Source organism: Miniopterus schreibersii (assembly GCF_964146895.1).
Source record: "Miniopterus schreibersii genome assembly, chromosome: 10".
Classification (NCBI taxonomy): domain Eukaryota; kingdom Metazoa; phylum Chordata; class Mammalia; order Chiroptera; family Miniopteridae; genus Miniopterus; species Miniopterus schreibersii.
In genome coordinates, this window is record NC_138110.1 from 40,267,191 (window position 1) to 40,288,871 (window position 21,681).

The 21,681-nt window shown below is 36.8% G+C and overlaps 1 protein-coding gene and 1 pseudogene across 7 annotated transcripts in view; both read left to right on the plus strand.

Moving 5' to 3' along the window:
• Positions 1-15,754, plus strand: part of LOC308563227 (proteolipid protein 2-like) — a 75,795-nt gene extending 60,041 nt beyond the window's left edge. For 3 of the 6 annotated variants that reach the window (XM_081150072.1, XM_081150073.1, XM_081150074.1), the window contains exons 5-6: positions 11,965-12,089; positions 12,575-13,496. In XM_081150072.1, coding sequence (XP_081006198.1) covers positions 11,965-12,089; positions 12,575-12,627 — 178 coding nt within the window. In that variant the 3' untranslated portion in view covers positions 12,628-13,496. Of the gene's footprint in view, positions 1-11,964; positions 12,090-12,574 lie in introns of all 6 variants that reach the window. The other 3 variants (XM_081150069.1, XM_081150070.1, XM_081150071.1) reach the window with 2 other exon arrangements.
• A 3,096-nt stretch (positions 15,755-18,850) lies between these two features.
• On the plus strand, positions 18,851-19,425 carry LOC308562851 (large ribosomal subunit protein eL14 pseudogene; annotated as a pseudogene). Its single transcript has one exon. The product of its transcript is annotated as a large ribosomal subunit protein eL14 pseudogene (transcript).
• The last annotated feature ends 2,256 nt before the right edge of the window (positions 19,426-21,681 follow it).

Sequence of the window (21,681 nt, forward strand, 5' to 3'; positions counted from 1 at the left end):
ATTTATCTTTTGTTTCTCACAACAAAATATCTGAAGCAACAATTATCATAATCCTCATATTCCAGATTAGAAATTTGAGACTAAGGATATTCCCCATTTTCATGATTTAATTTTTCTGCCAAATCACATCAAAGATAGATTTCCCTTCCTTTAGGCAGTAAGAGCTGTTTTCTGGTTTGTAGTTGTTGTGTTTTTAAGTCCCATGCCAGGGAAAGAAGTCAAGAATAGGTGGCAAGGGTATACTGTTTCCTCCACCATTGACACAGCAAGCTGTGGTGGCTAATGCTGCCTTGTTAGGACTAAAAACAACCTAACAAAACTCTCCAAGTCTGAGATCCAGAAATAGATATAAAGTCCATCCTGGCTCCCTCAGGAATTTAGGTTGGCATTTAGGGAGTGGGAGTTTGTGTACTCCAGCATTAGGGGTCACTCTGATGCTCAGTCTCGCTGATATTTACTAGAACAATAGTTTCCAGGGAATACAGGATGAGGAAATAGGCTAGAGGTCCTAAAATGTAAGAAAAAATACGGTAGAGAGCTCATACCGGATTTCACATTTCATTCAATCAACTATTTCAACTAAACACCATAAAAGGTTTTCTAAAATTTTTCTTTTTTGCTAATGTGAGATTGCCTTGTTTTAGTCACTACACAGCTCTCGACTTGTTCTGTAAGCCAAATAGTTCTGTTTTTAGAAACATGTAAACTACTGTAGTTATCTGACAAAATTAGATTAAGATATGTGACTCGGGAGTGTGAGATGGAGTACTTCCAGTTCATAAATCTGAAGGGCTTATATTGAAAATAAGGAAAAAGAAGTATTAGCATGGATAAAGAGAGACTTTACATAATTATAAATGGGTAATTCATCAAAAAGATGTAACAATCCTAAATGTATTGTACCTAACAATAGAACTAAAGAGATAATCCAAATTTATACGTGGAGACATCAACATTTCTTTCTCAGAAATTAATAGAACAACTTAATTTTAAAAATCCACAGGTTATAAAAGAATAATACTATCAACCAACTTAACCATATTTACATTTATAAAATATTCTACCATCAGCAGAATACACAAATTTTTCAAATGCCCATGAAACATTTACCAAGATAGACCATATTCTGGACCATAAAACAAATCTAAATTTTTTTTGTGTTATGTATATTTTACCACAATAAAAAATTAATTGCGGAAAAAAACATGTACACGGTATATTATCTGACCAGATTAGATTTAAACAACAAAACAAAACAAAGATATCAGGGGAATCTCAAGTATTTGGAAATTAAACAGCACATTTCTAAATAAAACATGTGTCAAAGAAAAAACCTCAAGGGAAATTAGAAAATATGTTGAACTGAATGAAAATACAGCATATAAAAATTTGTGGAATGTAGCCAGTGCTTAAAAGAAAATTTATAGAACTGAATGTTTTATATTAGAAAAGAACAAAGGTCTAAAATCAATAGCTTAAGTTTTCGGTTTAAGAATCTAGAAAAGGAGGAACAAATTAAATGCAAAGCAAGTAGAAGAAAATAATAAAGAATGGAAATCAATAAATTTGAAAACAGAAAAATAATAGGAAAAAACAATTAAACCAAAATCTGATTCCTTGAAAAGATCAGCAAAATTTATAAACCTCTAGCCAAACTGACCAAGAAAAAGGAAAAAAGATACAACCTACCAACATTAGGAATGAAAGAGGGGCCATTGCTAGAAACACTACAAACATTACACGGACAATAGGGAAATACAGGCCGGGTCGAAAGTTTGTTTACAATGTGAGTTCCCAGAACACAGTTTATTCCTGTATTATTAATTAATTATTGTATTATTTTCCATACGGACAATTGTAAACCTATTTTTGCATCACACTGTATAATGAAAAAATTAATTCCCAGAAAGACAATAACTTAGAAGAAATAGACCAATCCTTTGAAAGACACAAAGTAACAAAGCTCCCTGGAGAAGAAATGGATAACCTTAATATGTACAAAAGAAACTGAATTTACGGCTTAAAGCTTCCAACAAAGAAAATTCCAAGTTTCACTTGTGAGTTATACCCAACATTTAAAGATTTTATAACAATTCTACACAAATTCTACCAGAAAATGGTGGAGAAGAAAACCCTTCCCAACTCATTTGTGAGGCCAGCATTACCATGATAGTGAAACAAACAAAAAAGAAAAGGGAAAAAATAAAACAAGATAAAAGGAAACACAGATATAGGCACAAAAAACAAAACAAAAAACACAGCCCTTTAAAAATGTAATGAAATTGAATCTCATCAGATTTTGTCCAAGTACATATGAGCCTGCTTCTGTTTTGTTTTGTTTTGTTTATTTATTTTGTTTTTTTAGATTCCACATATAAGTGAAACTGTGTGGCAGTTGTCTTTTTTTTACTTGTTTCATTCAGCATAATTCCTTCTGGGTCCATCCATGTTGTTGAAAATGGAAAAATTTTGTTCTTTTTTATGGCTGAGTAAATTACCATATATATCACATCTTCTTTATTCATCTATTGATGGACACTCAGGTTGCTTCCATATCTTGACTATTGTAAATAATGCTGCAATAAACATAAGCATGTATCTTTTCAAATTAGTGTTTTTGTTTTCTTTGGATAAATACCCAGAAGTGGAATTATTGGGTTTTATAGTAGTTCTATTTTTAATTTTTTGAGGAATCTTTATAATGTTTTCTGTGGTGGCTGGATCATTTACATTTCCACCAACAGTGCATGAGGGCTCCCTTTATCAACATCCTCATCAACACGTTATTTTTTATCTTTTTGATAATAGCCATTCTGACACATGTGAAGTGATATCTCATTATGGTCTTGATTAGAATTTTTCTGGTGATTAGTGATGTTGAGGATCTTTTTATGAAGCCTGTTGGACATCTGTATATCATCTTAGGAAAAATATCTATTCAAGTCATCTGTCCTTTTTTTAATTAGGTTGTTTGGGAGTTTTTTATGTTAAGTAATCTCTTCCCCTCCACCAACCCACCCACCCTCCTCTGTCCCTCTGAGATTCCTCAGTCTGATCCATGCTTCCATGACATTGAATCATTTCTGTTCATCAGTTTATTAAGTTCTTTAGATTCCACTTATAAGTGAGATCATGTGATGTTTGTCTTTCTCTGCCTGGCTTATTTCGCTTAGCATAATATTCTCGAGGTCTATCCATACTGTCCCAAAGGGTATGAGGTCCTTCTTCTTTATAGCTGCATAGTATTCCATGGTGTATATGTCCAACAGCTTTTTTATCCACTCATCTACTGATGGGCACTTAGACTGTTTTCAGATCTTAGCTATTGTAAATTGCCCTGCTATGAACATAGGGGTGCATATATTCTTTCTGATTAGTGTTTCAGGATTCTTAGGGTATATTCTTAGAAGTGGGATCACTGGGTCAAAAGGCAGCTCCATTTTTAATTTTTTGAGGAACCTCCATACTGTTTTCCATAGTGGTTGCACCAGTCTGCATTCCAACCGGCAGTGTACTAGGGGTCCCCTTTCTCTACATCCTCGCCAGCACATGTTGGTTGTTGATTTGTTGATGGTAGTCATTTTTACAAGTGTGAAGCGATACCTCATTGTGGTGTTGTTGTTTTTTTACACAGCTATTTGGGGTCTTTTTTGGTTCCATATAAATTTTCAAAATGTCTGTTCTAGATCTGTGAAATATGCTGTTGGTATTTTAATAGGAATTGCATTGCATTTATAAATTGCTTTGGGTAGTATGGACATTTTAATGATATTAATTTTTCCAATCCATGAGCATGGTATATTCTTTCGCTTGTTTATATCTTCCTCTATTTCTTTTTTCAGTGTCTTGTAGTTTTCCAAGTACAGGTCTTTTACATCCTTGGTTAAGTTTATTCCTAGGTACCTTATTTTTTTAGTTGCAATGGTAAATGGTATTGCTTTTTTAGTTTCTCTCTCTGAAAGTTCATTGTTGGTGTATAAGGATGCCATTGATTTCCGGATGTTGATTTTGTATCCAGCTACCTTGCCAAATTTGTTTATCAAATCTAGTAGTACTTTGATGGAGTCTTTAGGGTTTTCTAGGTACAACATCATGTCATCTGCAAATAATGACAGTTTTACTTCCTCCTTTCCAATTTGGATACCTTTTATGTTTTCTTCCTGTCTGATGGCTGTGGCAAGGACTTCCAGTACTATGTTGAATAAGAGTGGTGAAAGTGGATATCCCTGTCTTGTTCCTGTTTTTAAGGGAAATGGTTTTAGTTTTTGACCAATGAGTATGATGTTGGCCTTTATTATGTTGAGAGATGATCCCTCTATTCCCACTTTGCTGAGAGCTTTTATCAGAAATGGGTGCTGGATTTTGTCAAATGCTTTTTCTGTATCTATTGATATGATCATATGATTTTTGTCCTTCATTTTGTTTATGTGCTATATTACATTTATTGATTTGCAGATGTTATACCAGCCTTGCATCCCCAGAATAAATCCCACTTGGTCATGGTGTATGATCTTTTAATGTATTGCTGGACCTGGTTTGCTAGTATTTTGTTAAGGATTTTAGCATCTATGTTCATCAGGGATATTGACCTGTAATTTTCTTTCTTTGTAGTGTCTTTATCTGGTTTTGGGTTTAAGATGATGCTGGCCTCATAAAAAGAGTTTGAGAGTTTTCCCTTCTCTTGAATTTTCTGGAATAGTTTGAATAGAATAGGTGTTAATTCTTCTTTGAATGTTTGGTAAAACTCACTTGTAAATCCATCTGGTCCAGGACTTTTGTTTGCTGGGAGTTTTTTGATTACTGCTTCAATTTCATTAGTTGTTATCAGCCTATTCAGGTTTTCTGCCTCTTCTTGATTCAGCTTTGAAAGGTAGTATGCTTCTAAGAATTTGTCCATTTCACCCATGTTGTCCAGTTTGTTGGCATATAGTTGCTCATAATATTTTCTTACAATCCTTTGTATTTCTGTTGGGTCAGTTGTTATATCGCCTCTTTCATTTCTGGTTTTATTTATTTGGGTCCTCTATTTGTTTCTTAGTGAGTCTGGCTAAAGGTGCATCAATCTTATCTTTTCAAAGAACCAGCTCTTGGTTTCATTGATTTTTTGTATTTTTTTAAAATCTCTATGCCATTAATTCCTGCTCTGATCCTTATGATTTCCTTCCTTCTACTTCCTCAGAGCTTTTCTTGCTGTTCTCGTTTTAGTTCTTTTAGTTCTTGTGTTAGATGGTTCATTAGAGCTTTTTCTTGTTTCTTGAGATAGGCCTGTAGTGCTATGAATTTTCCTCTCAGGACTGCTTTCACTGTGTCCCATAGATATTGAGTTGTTGTCTGTTCATTTTTGTTTTTTTTCCATGAAATGTTTGATTTCTTCCTTGATCTCACTGGTAACCCATTCATTGTTTAATAGCATGCTATTTAGCTTCCATGTGTTTGAATATTTTTCAGTTTTTTTATAGTGGTTGATTTCTAGTTTCATGGCATTGTGATCCAAGAAGATGCTTGATATGATTTCAATCTTCCTGAATTTGTAGAGGCTTGCCCTGTGCCCTAACATGTGGTCTATTTTTGAGAATGTGCCATGTGCACTTGAGAAGAATGTGTATTCTGCTGCTTTGGGATGAAATGTTCTGTAAATGTCAATTAAATCTGTTAGGTCTAGTGAGTCATTTAAGGTCTGTGTTTCCCTGTTGATTTTTTGTCTTGATGACCTGTCCAATGCTGACAGTGGTGTGTTAAAGTCCCCCACTATAATTGTGTTGCTGTCAATCTCCCCCTTAAAGCTCCCAATAAATTTTTTATATACTTAGGTGCTCCTATATTGGGTGCATAAATGTTTATAACGGTTATTTCCTCCTGTTGGATTGATCCCTTTAGCATTATGTAGTGGCCATCTTTGTCTCTTGTTATGGTCTTTGTTTTGAAGTCTTTTTTGTCAGAAATAAGTATTGCTACTCCAGCTTTTTTTTGTTTCCATTTGCATGGGATATTTTTTTCCATCCCCTCACTTTTAGCCCATGTAAATCTTTTGCTCTCAGGTGGGTCTCTTGTAAACAGAATATATTTGGGTCCTGTTTTCTTATCCATTCAGCTACTCTATGTCTTTTGATTGGATCATTTATTCCTTTTACATTTAAGGTTACTATTGATATATACTTATTTAATGCCATTTTCCCTCTTTGTGCTAATGTACCTTTCTCTCACTGTTCCTTCTTTTTCTTAGAGCAGTCCTTTTAGCATTTCTTGCAATGCTGGTTTGGTGGTACTGAACTCCTTTAGCCTTTTTTTGGTCTGGGAAGCTCTTTATTTCACCTCCAATTTTAAATGATAGCCTTGCTGGATAAAACAATCTAGGTTGCATGTTCTTGTTTTTGTTGCTTTGAGAACTTCATGCCACTCCCTTCTGGCCTGAAGAGTTTCTGTTGAGAGATGTGATGTCAGTCTAATGGGGTTTCCCTTGTAGGTCACTGCTTGCCTCTCTCTTTCAGGCCAGGGAAGTTTTGATAATTTTGGGGGGCAGTCTTTCTTGTGCAATTGCTGTGGTTTGGATTTCCAACACTGTGTTGAATAAAAGTAGCACGAGTGAGCATCCTTGTGTCATTCTTGATCTTAGAAGAAAAGCTTTCAGTTTTTCACCATTGAGGATGATGTTAGCTACACGTTTGTCATATATGACCTTTATTATGTTGAGAGTTTTTATCGTACATGGATGCTAAATTTTGTTAAATGTTTTTACTGCATTTATTGAGATAATCATATGATTTTTGTCCTTCATCTTGTTAGTGTGGTGTATCACATTGATTGATTTGCATATGTTGAATCATCCTTGCATTTCTTGCATTCTTGAAATAAATTCCACTTGATCAGGTTGTATGATCCTTTTATTGTGTTGTTGGCCGGTAATTTTCTTTCCTTCTTATTTAATTTTTTGTGGTGTCTTTGTCTGGTTTTGGTATCAGAATAATGCTGGCCTCATAAAATGACTTTGGAAGCATTTCTTCCTCTTCAGTTTTTTGGAATAATTTGAGAAGGATAGGCATTAACTCTTTTAAAAATGTTTGGTAGAATTCACCTATGGAGCCATTTCATCTTGGGCTTTTGTTTTTTGGGAGTTTTTAAAATACTGATTCAATTTCATTACTTAAAATTGATCTATTCAGATTTTTTATTTTTTCATGATTCAGTCTTGGAAGATTGTGTATTTATAGGAATTTGTCAGTTTCTTCTAGGTTGCTTTTTAATTTATTTGTGTATAATTGTTGTAGTTGTCTCTTATAACTTTTTGTATTTCTGTTGTGTCAGTTGTAGCTTTTCCTCTCTCACTTCTGGTTTCATTTTTGGGCCCTTCTCTTTTTTTCTTGATGAGTCTGGTTAAAGGTATATCTACTTCGTTTATCTTTTAAAATTGAATTTATAGCCTGGCCAGCATGACTCAGAGGTTGAGCATGAACCTGTGATCTAGGAGATAGAGATTGGATGCCCAGTCAGGGCACATGCCTGGGTTTCAGGCTGGGTCCCCAGCAGGGGGCGTGCAGGAGGCAGCCGATCAATGATTCTCTCTCATCATTGATGTTTCTATCTCTCTCTCCCTCTCCCTTCCTCTCTGAAATCAATAAAAATATATTTAAAAATAAATAATAAAATAAAATCTAATTTATATTTTGTTTATTTTTTTTAAAAAACAGCTTTTGTATTTATTGATCTTTTTATTATTTATTATTATTGTGTCCATTTCATTTATTGGCTCTTTGATCTTTATTATTTCCTTCCTCCTATGAACTTTGGGCTTTGTTCTTTTTCTAGTTCCTTTAGGTGTATAATTAGATTGTTTGGGAATTTTTTGTTTGTTCTTTTCTTGAGATAAGCCTGTATTGCTATGAACATCCCTCTTAGAATTGCTGCATCCCATAGATTTTGGGGAATTGTGTTTCCATTTCCATTTGTCTCAAGGTCTTTTTAAAAAATTTCTTCTTTAATAATTTTTTAAAAATATGTTTTTATTTATTTCGGAGAGAGGAAGGGACTGCCACCTGGGCATGTGCCCTGACCGGGAATCGAACTGTGATCTCCTGGTTTATGAGTTGACACTTAACCACCAAGCCACACCAGCCAGGCTAATTTCTTCTTTAATTCATTCATTAACCCACTGGTTGTTCAGTAACATGTTATTTAGTCTCAATGTGCTTGTGGTTTTCCCCACTTTTACTCTTGTAGTTGATTCCTAGTTTCATACTGTTGTAGTTGGAAAAGATGCTTGAAATGATTTCAACTTTATTGAATTTATTGAAACTTGTTTTGTGGACTAACATGACCTATCTTGAAGAATGTTTCATGTGCAGTTAAAAAAAATATGCATCCTGCATTTTTTTGGATGAAATGTTCTGTATATATTTATTAAGTACATCTAAAGTAACATGTCATTTAAGGCCAATGTTTCTCTATTGATCTTCTGTCTGAATGATCTATTCATTGATGTAAATGGGGTATTAAAGTCCATAAACGAATATTAACAGACATATCTCTATATGTCTGTTAATATTCGTTTTATATGTTTAGGTGTTCCTATGTTAGGTGTATAAATACAGAGTGTCCCCAAAATGTATACACACTCTAACAGCTGAGAGCTCAATTTTGAAAATGAAATGTATTTTAATAAACACTGCCTTTATAATTATTCAACATGTATGTATACATTTTTTGAGATACCCTAATATTTATGAATGTTGTATCCTCTTCTTGGATCAGCACTTTATCATTATGTAAGGCCCTTCTTTGTCTTTTGTTACAATCTTTGTTTGAAGGTCTATTTTTTATTATATGAATATTGCTAATCCAGATTTCTTTTTGTTTCTATTTCCATGGAATATCTTTTTCCAACTCTTCACTTTTAGTCTCTGGGCGTATTTAGATCTGAAGTGAATCTCTTGTAAGTGGCATGTAAATAGGTCTTTGTTTTATTATTCATTCAGCCACCCATGTCTTTTGATTGGAACATTTAGTGTATTTACATTTAAATGAATTATTGATAGGTATGTACTTTTTGCCATTTTGTTCATTGTTTTTTGGTTGTTTTTGTATGTCTTCTCTGTTCTTCTCTTTGTCTTTTGCCTTATGATCGATGATTTTCTTTAGTGTTATGTTTGAGTTCCTTTCTCTTTATTTTTGTGTATCTATTGTAGGTTTTTTGTTTGTGTTTACATGAGGTTCATATATATCAACCTATATATGTAGCAGTTTATTTAAAGCTGATTGTCACTTAAGTTAGGTCACATTCTAAAAACACTACATTTTTACTCCTCTCCTTCATGTTTTATGTTTTTGATGTCATGTTTTATATCTTTTTATTTTGTGTATCTCCCAACTACTTATTGTTGTTATAATTGATTTTATTACTTTTGTCTTTTAACCTTCATACTAGCTTTTTAAATGACTGATCCACTGACTTTACTATATATTTCCATTTACCTATGAGATTTTTAAATATAAATTTTTTAAAATTTCTAGTTATATTCCTTTATTTTCCACTTACAGAAGACCTTTTGCCATTTCTTTTTTGTTTGCGTGCTTTTTGTGTACTTTTTGGTTGTTTTTTGCTTTTTTTGTTAATCTTTACCCAACGATATTTTTTCCATTGATTTTTAGAGAGAATGGAAGGGAGGGAGGAGGGAGAAAAACAGAGAGAAAAACATCGATGTGAGAGAGACACATCAATTGATTGCGTCCCTGCAGTCTCCCAGACCAGGGCCAGAGATCGAACCTGCAACCCTTTGGTGTGCAGGCTGACGCTCTAACCACTGAGCAACACTGGCCAGGGCTTTTAACATTTATTTTAAGGACTTTTTATTGGTGATGAACTCCTTTAGTTTTTATTTATCTGTGGAACTCAATCTCTCCTTCAATACTAATTGATAACCTTCCTGTATAGAGTATTCTTTGTTGTAAGTTTTTCTCTTTCAGCACTTTAAATATGTCCTGCCACCCCTTTCTAGCCTGCAAAGTTTCTGCTGAAAAATCAGCTTATTAACTTATTGGGTTTCTCTTGTATTTAACTAGTTGTTTTGCTCTTGCTGCTTTAAGATTCTCTCTTTAATGTATGCCATTTAACTTATATTATGTCTTGGTGTGGTTCTCTTTGGGTTCATCTCGTTTGGGACTCCTCTGCTTCCTGGACCTGACGGTTTGTTTGTTATATTTCTTCATATAAGTTTACTGCCCGTTTCCCTCTCTCTTTTCCTTTAGGACTCCTATAATGCAAATATTAGTATACTTGATGTTATCCTAACAGTCCCTTAAACTATCCTCACTTTTTAAAACTTCTTTTTGCTGTTCTAATTGGGTGATTTCCACTATTCTATCTTCTCAGTCACTGATGTGTTCTTCTGTATTATCTAATCTGCTCTGATTCCCTCCAGCATATTTTTTGTTTCAGTTATTGTATTTTTCAACTCTGATTCATTCTTTCTTATGTTTTATGTCTTTGATGAAGTTCTCCCTGTGTTCCTCCATTCTTTCCCTGAATTTGGTATGTTTATTACCATTACTTTGAACTCTTTATCATGTAAATTACTTATGTTTGTTTCATTTAGGGATTCTTTTCATTTAGGGATTCTTTCATTTATCTTGTCCTTTTGTTTGGAACATATTCCTTTGTCTTCTCATTTTGTTTGACTTTATGGGTTTGTTTTTATGAATGAGGCAAAACAGCTACCTCTCCCAGTCTTGAAGGAGTGACCTGCATAGGAGTGACCACTATGTAGACAGTTTGTGCCAGGCAGCTTTGACAAGACAGCTGGAGCTGGAGCAGATGGCAGTCAGGGAGTCTAAGAGTGCTTGCACTGGGACTGCTGTGGTGGGATGGCTAGAGCTGGAGCAGGCATAGTCAAGGGGTTTCAGGGTGCTCCACACTAGGGCTAGCCTGGTGGGATGGCTGGAGCTAGGGTGGCCACAGGCCTGGGGGTCCTGGGATATGCCATGCTGGGGACACCTTTGGGGAAACTACTGAAGCTGTTATGGGCCAGGGGCCTAGGATACACTGGGCCAGCCTTGCAAGCCAGCTCAAGTGCCTGGACAGAGCTCCCACCCACTTTATTAAGGTGGAAGGGGTACGTAAAACATGGTGTTTGCCAGCACCTCTGATCCTGGAGAGAATTCCAACAGTTCCCCACTAATTCGGCAGGTACTGTAGGGTTAGTAAATTGATATTCTTTATGCATAGTCTAGGTACCCTTTAAACTGATGTGTTTTTTTGCTGTGCCCCAAGGCTAGTAAATCTGTGCATAGGCCCCTCAGTGATTTCCCTCCCTACTGGAGGACTCAGAGTGGGGCTGTTTCCCATTGTTACCTTGTCTCCATCTCTCCTACCTTTCTTAATGTGGTCCCTCTATCATTTGCTGTGCAGAAGCTGTTTGATCAGTTTTCAGTTGTTCTTTCGAAGGAATTGCTTTATATGTAGGTGTACATTTTCTGTGTCCATGGTAGGAGGTGAATTCAGGGTCTTCCTATGCCACCGACTTAGACTCAGCCCAAGATCTTTTCTTTACATTTAGTTTTTAGTAGTTTGATTATAATGTGTCTGGGTGTGGTTTTCTTTGAGTTTATTCTGCCTTACTTTCACTGAACTTTTTGAACCTTCAAGTTAAGTCTTTCACCAAAATTTGGAAAGTTTTCAGCCATTGTTTCTCCAAATATCTTATGAGCAATTATTTTTGGCACCCATTTTTTTACTGTTGTAAATGTTAGATTTTTCATGATTTCCTTAAGTTCTATTCTGGTTTTTTTCCAGTCTTTTTTCTCTGTTCTTCAAATTGGATAATTTATATTAATCTTTCTTCAAGTTCACTGACTTCCTTCTCTGATATCTTCATTCTGCTATTGAGCTCATGCAATAGAATGTATGTTTTAATACAATTTTGTTCTTTTTTTTTTAAACCCTCATACGAGGATATTTTTTCCCTTGCTTTTCAGAGAGTGGGGGGCGGGGAGAGAGAGAGAGAGAGAGAGAGAGAGAAACATTGATGTGAGAGAGACACGTCCATCAGTTTCCTCCTACATGCACCCCCACCTGGCTGGAGATGGATCCTGCAACCCAGGTACGTGCCCTTGACCAGAATTGAATGTGAGGCCCTTCAGTTCATAGGTGGACGCTCTAACCACTGAGCAAAACTGGCTAGGGCCAATTTTGTTCTTTTTAAAAATTTAATTTCTTTGCTAAGAACTTCCCTATTTTGATTTATTTTATTTCATGTGTGTTTATCTTTAACTCATGGAGCTTATTTTAGTATCTGCTTTAAAGTCTTTGTTTTATAATTTCAACATCTATGTCATCTTGGAGTTGGCACCTTTTGCTTATCTTTTCCCCTGATAATGGTCACATTTTCTTTGTCCTTTGCTTATTAAGTAATTTTGGATTGTATTCTAAACTTTTTGAATATTAAATTTTGTAGACATGAATTCTGTTAAAATTTTCTAAGGGATGTTGTTATTATTATTATTATTATTATTATTATTATTACTGTTTTATCAGGTAATCAACCCAGTAAGCTTCAGACTGTAAGTTTTTATAATCACTTTCTAGACAGCAGGCAAGACATTGGAGTGTACAACATCTTCAAACCTGCCAGCAAGTGAGCAGATCCTCTGCACCTCCAGGGACTATGGATGACGACACCACAGTGGATTCCCAGCAGGTCTCACCCCCCAGCTACTTCACCACCTTCACCAAATTTATGTGCACCCAAAAGGCAGTTCTCCTGCTTGCTGAGATTATATTCTGCTCAGTGATTCTGATCTACTTCCGTGATTCAGAACTACAATACCACTCCTTGTCGGGGGCTGAGTTGTCCCTTGCTGTTTTCTTCTTTGTCATCTACTCATTTGGCCTGCATACCAAGATACAATTCATCAGCTGGCCCTGGTGTGATTTCTTCCGAACCTTGGCAGCAGCGATCCTCTACCTGATCTCCTCCATTCCTGCCATTGCTGAGAAAAGAAACCGCCCCCAAATCACCGAAGGGGCACTGGGCATATTCGCTATATGCCTCTTTGGCTATGATGCCTTTATCTCTTTCCCCTTGAGGCGGTAAAGACATACAGCAACCTCTACTGACTCTGAAGATGGCCTGCTATAGCGAATTCCCTTCATTTCTCTCTGTAACCTCCTTTGAATTAACTCCTCCCACCCCTATAACATTTCCAGCCAACTCCCAGCTCCCTATTGAGATAAAAATGCCTTTATTGGGAGAATTTGTCTTCTAGCCTGCCAATCAACCCTCCTGGCTATGGCCACCTTTATGAGTGTGCCTAGGTCCCCATTGTGCAGTATCCAAAAGGAGACACTAATTCAGCCTGGACTATGCCCTAACCTAAGCCACAAAATGAGTGAGGAAGGCACTTCAGATTTTGGACTCCAGGGTCCAGCTTATAACCCCACTTCAAATAACCTCCTCAGTGTGGGGGGTGGTTCAATGGAGGAATAAATAAATAATAAACAGATTGTTAAAACAAAACAAAAAATTACTTTCCGTATGCAGTGGTTTCAATCTCAGTTGTTTTTTTAAAAAATATATTTTTATTAATTTCAGAGAAAGAAGGGAGAGGGAGAGAGAGAGAGAAAGATTAATGATGAGAGAGAGCTCCTGATAGGCTGCCTCTCTCACTCCCCCACTGGGAATGGAGCCTGCATCCTGGGCATGTGCTCTGACTGGGAATCAAACCCTGATCTCCTGGATCATAGGTTGACTCTCAACCGCTGAGCCACACTGGCCGGGCTCAGTTCAGTTTTTAAACCCTATTGATGCTACTTTGTGTCTGTTCAACAGATATATCTCTAACAGGTTGGTCTCAGACTTGGTTGGTGGTTTAATACTTAGTTCAAGTCTCAAAACTTTTGCTATGCTGATTTGGTTTCTCCCATGCATATGAAGCTCAAGGGTAAACTGGGACTTGTCTAGTTTCTTACACAGTATTGAGACATCTTCTCCAGCTCACTTGTCTCCAGGATTCCTCCTACTATACTCTCTGCCCTGCGAAGTACCTATTTCTCAGTTTTTCTGTGCAAAATATGAGGTTTCTTTTAGATTTTTAACTGCCTGTATAACTACTGCTGAGTAGTTGTGCACTTTGGGCCTGCTCTTGCGGTAAAGTCATAGGAGAAAAGAAGGGAAATAATAGAAAACTCATTCTCAAATGTGTTGCTTCTTTAAGTTTTGCCTCCAGTCCACAATTGACCTGATTTTACTTACTTTTAACAGTCCTCAGGTAATTGTTTTTGTGTATTTTGCCCAGCGAGTTTAGTTGTAATCAGGAGAGATAGGCCATAGTGGATATACTCTATCTTGATCACCATTGGAAGCCATATCTTAATATTTGATATAAAGAAAATTTTCTAAGGATGTTTGTAAAGATATGAAAAATTAACATAATGGAAGACAGAGGTCTTAGAGATCACACAGTCTAATGGAACTCCCTCAGTAGTTGCCTAGGGTAGGACTGGGTTAGAGCGCTAAGTATAGAAAATAACAATCAAGTGTATCCTTAAAATAACTGCCTGAAGTCTGAACTCAAACATTCTAGTTATGCTGAGATATCTCCATGCCCTTTCTCATACTCTTCTTCAACCTTGGACAAATAACCTTTATTGATTTCTAGGATAGTGATTTAGAAATTATGCTACTCCAAGCTCTAAGCAGTCCATAGACCCCTTTCTGGGCCAAATGTACTGGAAAGTGGCTGGACTCTCTGTGCTATTCCCTTCCTTAGAGCAGCCCACTTTTGCTTTTCCTATTGGATTGTATCGTATGACCTCTTAACAATTAAGATTTACATTGATGAAAAAAATCATAGAAAGCCACCAGTTTACAATTAGGAGCCTGGGATTGATCAGCAATAACCATATGTGATAGTGCTTTCCAACTGTTCTCTGATGCTTGTAAAATAGCCGAGATACTTTAGATAGGAAATACTGAAGACTTTTTAGGGATTGCCTGAGGCCCCAGGGAAGTTTCAGAGCAGTAAAAATGTTTCTGCTACCCTAATTTAAAATGCTTGTCAGAATACTGGAAAATGTAACATTAGCAGTCATCAAAAGTTTTCAAACCAAGATGATAGTGACCTGTTTTACCCCTTTGGATAATATTTGCCTTTAATGAGGCTCCTGAGAATGGCAAGTACTTAACATTTAAGATATAAAGCTAGTAGGGGAAGAGACACTTCCTTGGGTGTCTTTTAACACCTGGTTATACAAAGTAAGTTAAAAGTCAGGGGAGGGGTTGTCATGTACCACTCAATGTCATTAAAGACAAGTAAATGCAGTTAAATCCTATAGGTTTAAATATCTTCTTTTAAATAGAGAAGTAGGAAGTTATATTTCATTTCAAAGGAACTATACAAGATAAATACCTGTTAAGCAATAAAAACTGGAATAAGGTCTGTGCATATCAAATCACACAATATTAAAGAGTGAGAGTTCATTAGTACCTAAGTTACATGGTGAGGGAACTAAAGAGCAAAACTCTGAACCTTATCTGTTTTCAAATGCTGGGCCTAGATATTTTTCTCTCAACCCAAAGTTGAGGAAATGGGGGAGGGGAGAGAAGGTGGGACCTGTGGAATAAATTTCTGCAGTATAAGACAAGGAAAATAATCTCCAAAGAACTTAAAAACAGGCTAGGAAATTCTTCAAGGAAACCAAAAATTTAAATGCAGTAACTGAAATAAAATCCATTCTGGAGGCAGGATATAGCCGACTTCTCATTCCAAAAAAAAAAAAAAGAAAGAAAGCAAATCAGATCGGTGTTTCAGAAGACACATTTGAGAAGCTTTCCCAAGATGTAGAAGAAAAGAACAAAGGAAAATACACATCAAAGGACAAAGATGAGATCCTAAGTATTGAAGACAGCTGCTCTAAAAGAAGAAAATGAGATAAATGGGGCATAGACAATAATTTAATATAATACAAGAAAATTGTCCTGAGGTAAAAAATACCTGAGTCTTTTAAAGAGTACCCTTTTTCAGGAAAAAAATTAAATAATAAAATAAAAAATATATATGACAAGAGATCCACCAGAAGGGTTATCCCAGTGAAGTTGAATTTCAGAAATATTCAAAAAAATTCTACATGAGCTACACAAGAAAATGTTGCCTATACAGTAACAAAACACAGGTTGGTCTTTTACTTTTCCCCAGTAGCACCAAGTCTAAAAAAATAATGGAGTAAATCCAATACATTTTTAGGGCAAAATTTGTGAATCAAAAAAACTATATCTATCCATGCTGTCATTGATGTGTGAGGACAACAGACATTCTTAGAGATAAGCTAGATCTCACGTAAGTATTCCTAATCTTAAAAGTATTTAAGATTTTACTTTAGACCACTCAAAAATAAGTAAAAATTAAAATTTAAGAAAACAAATTCTCTATAAAAACTGGAAGCAAATATAGAAATTAAACACACAGAGTTTCCTCAAAAAATTAAAAATGGGACTGCCTTATAACCCTGTGATTCCACTTCTGGGTAAATGTCTGAAGAAACCCCAAACACTAATTCAAAAGAATATATGCACCCTTATGTTTATTGTAACATTATTTACAATATCCAAGCTGTGGAAGCCACCCAAGTGCCCATCAATAGATGAGTGGATAAAAATGGTGATACACACACACACTGGAATATTACTCAGCCATAAAAAGAATGAAATCTTACCATTTGCAGCAATATGGATGGGCCTAGAGGGTGTTATGCTAAGTGAAATAAGTCGTTCATAGAAACACAAATAGCAGTTCAGTAAAATGGCTGGGCAAAAGATGATAAATATATCATAATCAACAATACTCCTTTCTATCAGTAATCATGAAATAAATTTCCTATTAAGGACAGCAACCAAAGTTTTAGAATACCCAGAAACAGTCACAGTGAGATATGTGTTGGCCCATGTGATAAAATCTATAAAACATTTTCAAATATGTATTTTTAAATTTTGAGTAAAAGTTACTATTTTTTAATTGGGAAGATGGAATATCGTAAAGATTTTCTTTCCAAATTAAGTTATAAATTTAAAATATTTTCAGTTTAAATGTCAGTGGAATGGAGCAGAGTGGAAAGGTTCTTGAGAAGTTATTCCAAAAAATCATATGTAAGCCTGGCCAGCGTGGCTCAGCAGTTGAGCACTGACCTATGATCCAGGCGATTGAGGTTCGATTCCTGGTCAGTCACGTGCCTGGGTTTCTGGCTTGATCCCCAGCAGGGGGAGTGCAGGAGGCAGCCAATCAATGACTCTCTCTCATCATTGATGTTTCTATCTCTCTTTCCTTCTCCCTTCCTCTCTCTGAAGTCAATAAAAGAAAAACGTATTTTAAAAAATCATATGTAAGAACAACTGGTTAAAGTAGCTTAGGAACTTATTTTACGAGAAAACTAACAAAGGAAGAATAGCCTTTCTGGTCTTAAATCATACCATATAGCTATAGTTATATTATTATGCTAGTAGAATAAATATATTTACAATTAAATACAATAGTTCAGAAATAAACACAATTATGTATTACAATTAATATATGATACTGAAAGTAGCATAATCAATAAGGAAAGACACGTTTATTTAATAAATGGTGCTGATAAAATTGTTTAGCAATTTGAAAAAATAAAATTAGATTCTCACCTATTCAATATACCAAAATACATTTAAATGGCCTTTTAAAAAAAGAAAAAAGAAATCCAAGCCATGGTGGAAGGTGGGAGAGGGAACAACATTTTAAAAAATATATAAAACTTTTTGAAGGAGGAAGAACTTTTAAAAAAAAGGTTTTTATTGATTTTTAGAGAGAGAGGAAGGGAGAGGGATAGCGAGATAGAAACATCAATGAGAGAGAAACATCGATTGGCTGCCTCCTGCATACCCCCTACTGGGGACTGAGCCTGAAACTCAGGCATGTGCCCCTACTGGGAATTGAACCTTGACCTCTTGGTTCCTGGGTAGATGCTCAACCACTGAGCCACACGAGCCAGGTGGTAGAAAGACTTTTTAACTAAAAATAGTCAAAGAAATTCTTTTAAAAGTCACAGGTTTGACAGAATTTTAAAAATTAACAGTTTGTCAAAAATACACTCAAAATTTTTAAATATAGAAAAATGGTAAATTTTTTCAATTAATAAAGGTTAGTGTCTTTAACACATACATATATACATACATATATAGGCATATGTATTTATATATTTGTTCTTATAATTCAGTAAGAAAAATTCTAAGATCAGTTGATGAATAGGCACAGATCATAAATTAATTCATAGAAAAGGAAAAGCAATTAGTCAACAAACATATAGTAAAATATTCAGCCTCATAGTAATCAAAGATATGCACATTACTACAACAACGAGCTAAGATGTTAATAATGATACATCCAGTGCTGGGGAGAAGATGATAAAAAGGGACATAAACATACATAGCGGGCCTGGCCAGCGTGGCTCAGTGGTTGAGCATTGACCTATGGTCCAGGAGATAGTGGTTTGATTCCTGGTCAGGGCACATGCCTGGGTTGTGGGCTCACTGGGGACGTGCAGGAGGCAGCTGATCAATGACCCTCTCTCATCACTGATGTTTCTGTCCCTCTCTCCCTTTCCCTTCCTCTCTCCGAAATCAATAAATAAAAATTCATAGTGGAAATGTAAACTTGCATTGCTATTTTGAAAAACAATTAGGCAAGAGATATCAAAAGCATTTAAAATGCTTTGACCTACTTCTGAGAATCATTTCTAAGGAAATAATTCTCAATTAGGAAAAAATCTTATGCATAAAAATGTTTATAGTAGCTTCCTTCTCGCTGAGCACCGCCAACATGGTGGTTTTGTGGAGGGTGACCGGTGGCCCACGTCTCCTTTGGGCCTCATGCAGGGAAGCTGGTCACGATCGTAGATGTTATCGATTAGAACAGGGCTTTGGTTGATGGGCCTTGCACTCAAGTAAGGAGACATGCCATGCCTTTCAAATGCATGCAGCTCACTGGCTTCATCCTCAAGTTCCCACACAGTGCCTGCCAGAAGTATGTTCGACAAGCCTGGCAGATATCAATACAAAATGGTCAGCCATGAGATGGGCCAAGAAGATTGAAGCCAGAGAAAAGAAAGCCAACATTACAGATTTTGATCGTTACAAAGTCATGAAGGCAAAGAAAATGAGGAACCGAGTTATCAAGCTTGAAGTTAGGAAGTTTCAAAAAGCAGCTCTCCTGAAAGCTTCTCCCAAAAAATCACTTGCTGCTGCAAAGGTTCCAGCAAAAAAGGTGACCTCAGCAGGCAAGAAGGCTTCAGCCCAGAAAGTTCCTGCCCAGAAACCTGCAGGCCAGAAGGCAGCACCTCCAAAAGCTCAAAAGGGTCCGAAAGCTCTAGCCCAGAAAGCACCTGCTCCCAAGGCATCTGGCAAGAAAGCATGAGAACATAAGAGGCTATAATAAAAGTAGTAAAGGTTCTTTTTAACACGCAAAAAAAAATAACTATTTATAGAATGAACAGAGCAATGATTAAATAAACTATGGTAAACAGCTGGAATAAAATATTATGCAGGTATTAAAACTTATGCTTAAGAAAAAATGCTTATGTGATTAGGTAAGCTGAAAAACAGTATACAAGAACTGTATACACAGCATGTAAAACAATTCTTTGCAGGGGAAATTTTTTTTTAAAAGTTGGAGTTTTTCAATAGTGAGTGGTGGGAATGTGGGTGATTTTTGGTCTCTGTCTTACTTTTCCTTATTTTCTAAAATTAAAAAAAAATAAGCATGTACTATTTTTATAGTGAAAAGAAAAATATAATTGTTGCTTTCAAAGTCCTAGCCTATGTATTAGGGCATGTATGAAGCAGCAATGACAAGAACAGAAACAGATGCGTAAATTCAACTAGCAGAGTACACTGCAGACAAAAAGGAATAAAGTGCATGAAGTGTCATGGTTATTAACAAAGAATATGTAGAGTGCATATGGGTAATATTTATATGTTGATGGGTGGGTATGAGGGATTGTTACGTAGGACAAGTTTCCCCTCTCTCCTCCAAAGCTATGGGATAGCTGGGAGGGGTATCAGGTCAAGGTGAGAGAGCTTGCTCTCTACATCCACAGGCAGGACAAAGTGCTTCTAAGCTATGTCCCCTCCTTGGGGGAGTGGGCCCCACTCAGCCTGGGCACAGGCTCCGATGGTTTTAGGAATCTGCTGACTGGCAGTGAAATGGGATGACCTGGGCACTTGCCCTTCTGTGGAGAAACCCAGTGTTTTAGGTTTAGATATAGAACATTGCTAAGGTGTGAACTGGAGGGAGATAGGTGCAGAGAGTCCATACCACCCAGAACCTTCTTTTTAGTAGATTGGGTCTGAATTGTGGCATGCGAGCCAAGCTGTTAAACCAGGTAGCCTGGGCCTGCCCTCTGCCTCTCACGGTCTCACATGTCTAGGACATGGGAGCAAGCGTTGGGGAGGCCTTCTCAGCCCATCTTCTCTAGGAGTCCAGAAGCCGGAGGGCTGGAGGAGCCAGGGTCTGTAATTGCAGTAGGAGGTGACTCCAGGCTAGTGTGGGCATCTGTGTCGAGAGAAGAGGTGAGGCTGGGAGGTGCCTTGTCTGAACAGCCCCTCATGGCAATGCTGACTCCTTACTTTTCTCTCCTGTTTCATCACAACCTGTGTCCGCAGCTGTTTCCTGTCTTCGCTTTCAGTCTTGAGCTCCTGTTGTTTCCAAACTAGGGACAAGGGGTGGATGAGCCACAGCCTGTGAAAGATGGAAACTGTGGGTTATGTAGACCTCAGGTGATCTGCTCATCTCAAGGCTCGTCCCAGTTCCTACTGGGTAGTGGGCTTGGGGCACAAACAGGTTGTGAGTTAGTGGTGCTTTCTCCTTTCTCCTGATTTTCAGAAGGGCTTTAGTCTCTGAAGTGCAGCTATGTAGCTGGCTAACTAGGGGATGATGTAGAACAAGATTTCTGATCATAGAGGGCCTTGTGCTGTGTGGGCCTCAACAGCGTGGCCTCACGTTTGGCCTTACCTTCATCCTATGTGTGTGTGCATGGGTGTACACACACATGCAGAATTTATATTACACACACGGACACACACACACACACACACACACACACACACACACACACACACACACAGAGTTTGCATTTCCCCGGAGTGTATCCTGCCACCATGGTGGTGGTGGTGGTTGTGGTGCTTCTGCCTTACCTCTTATGGCACATGTCTCCTGTTAGAGTAGTGTTCTCTTTATGTACTCCTGTTCTCATGAATCCCAGAACCTAGGGGACCCCAAGACTTTCATAAGTCAGGCAGCCAGAGAATTTCATTCCTGTCACTGAAAGATGTGCTCTGTCCATGTTCAGCAGGAAGCAGTTATATAAGTGTGACCCTTATCCTTACTCCCTCAAGAATGAGGAGTGAAACATCTCAGGGGAACTGTTAGATAGGACAAGGGTCTCAAGGTCTGGGCCATTCTTACTGAATGCTATTCTTGCTAAATATTAAAATGTATCACAATATTTTGCAGACCAGCTGTAACCAGGATGAGCTTGACAGGAACCCAATTCAATAAGTCTAGTCAACCGAAATCATATGTAATTGACCAAATAGTATATATAAGCAATGGCTAAGCCTCCTTTTGGGGAGGAAGAGTTTTGGATATGAAATCCCCATCTCCTTTACTTGCTGT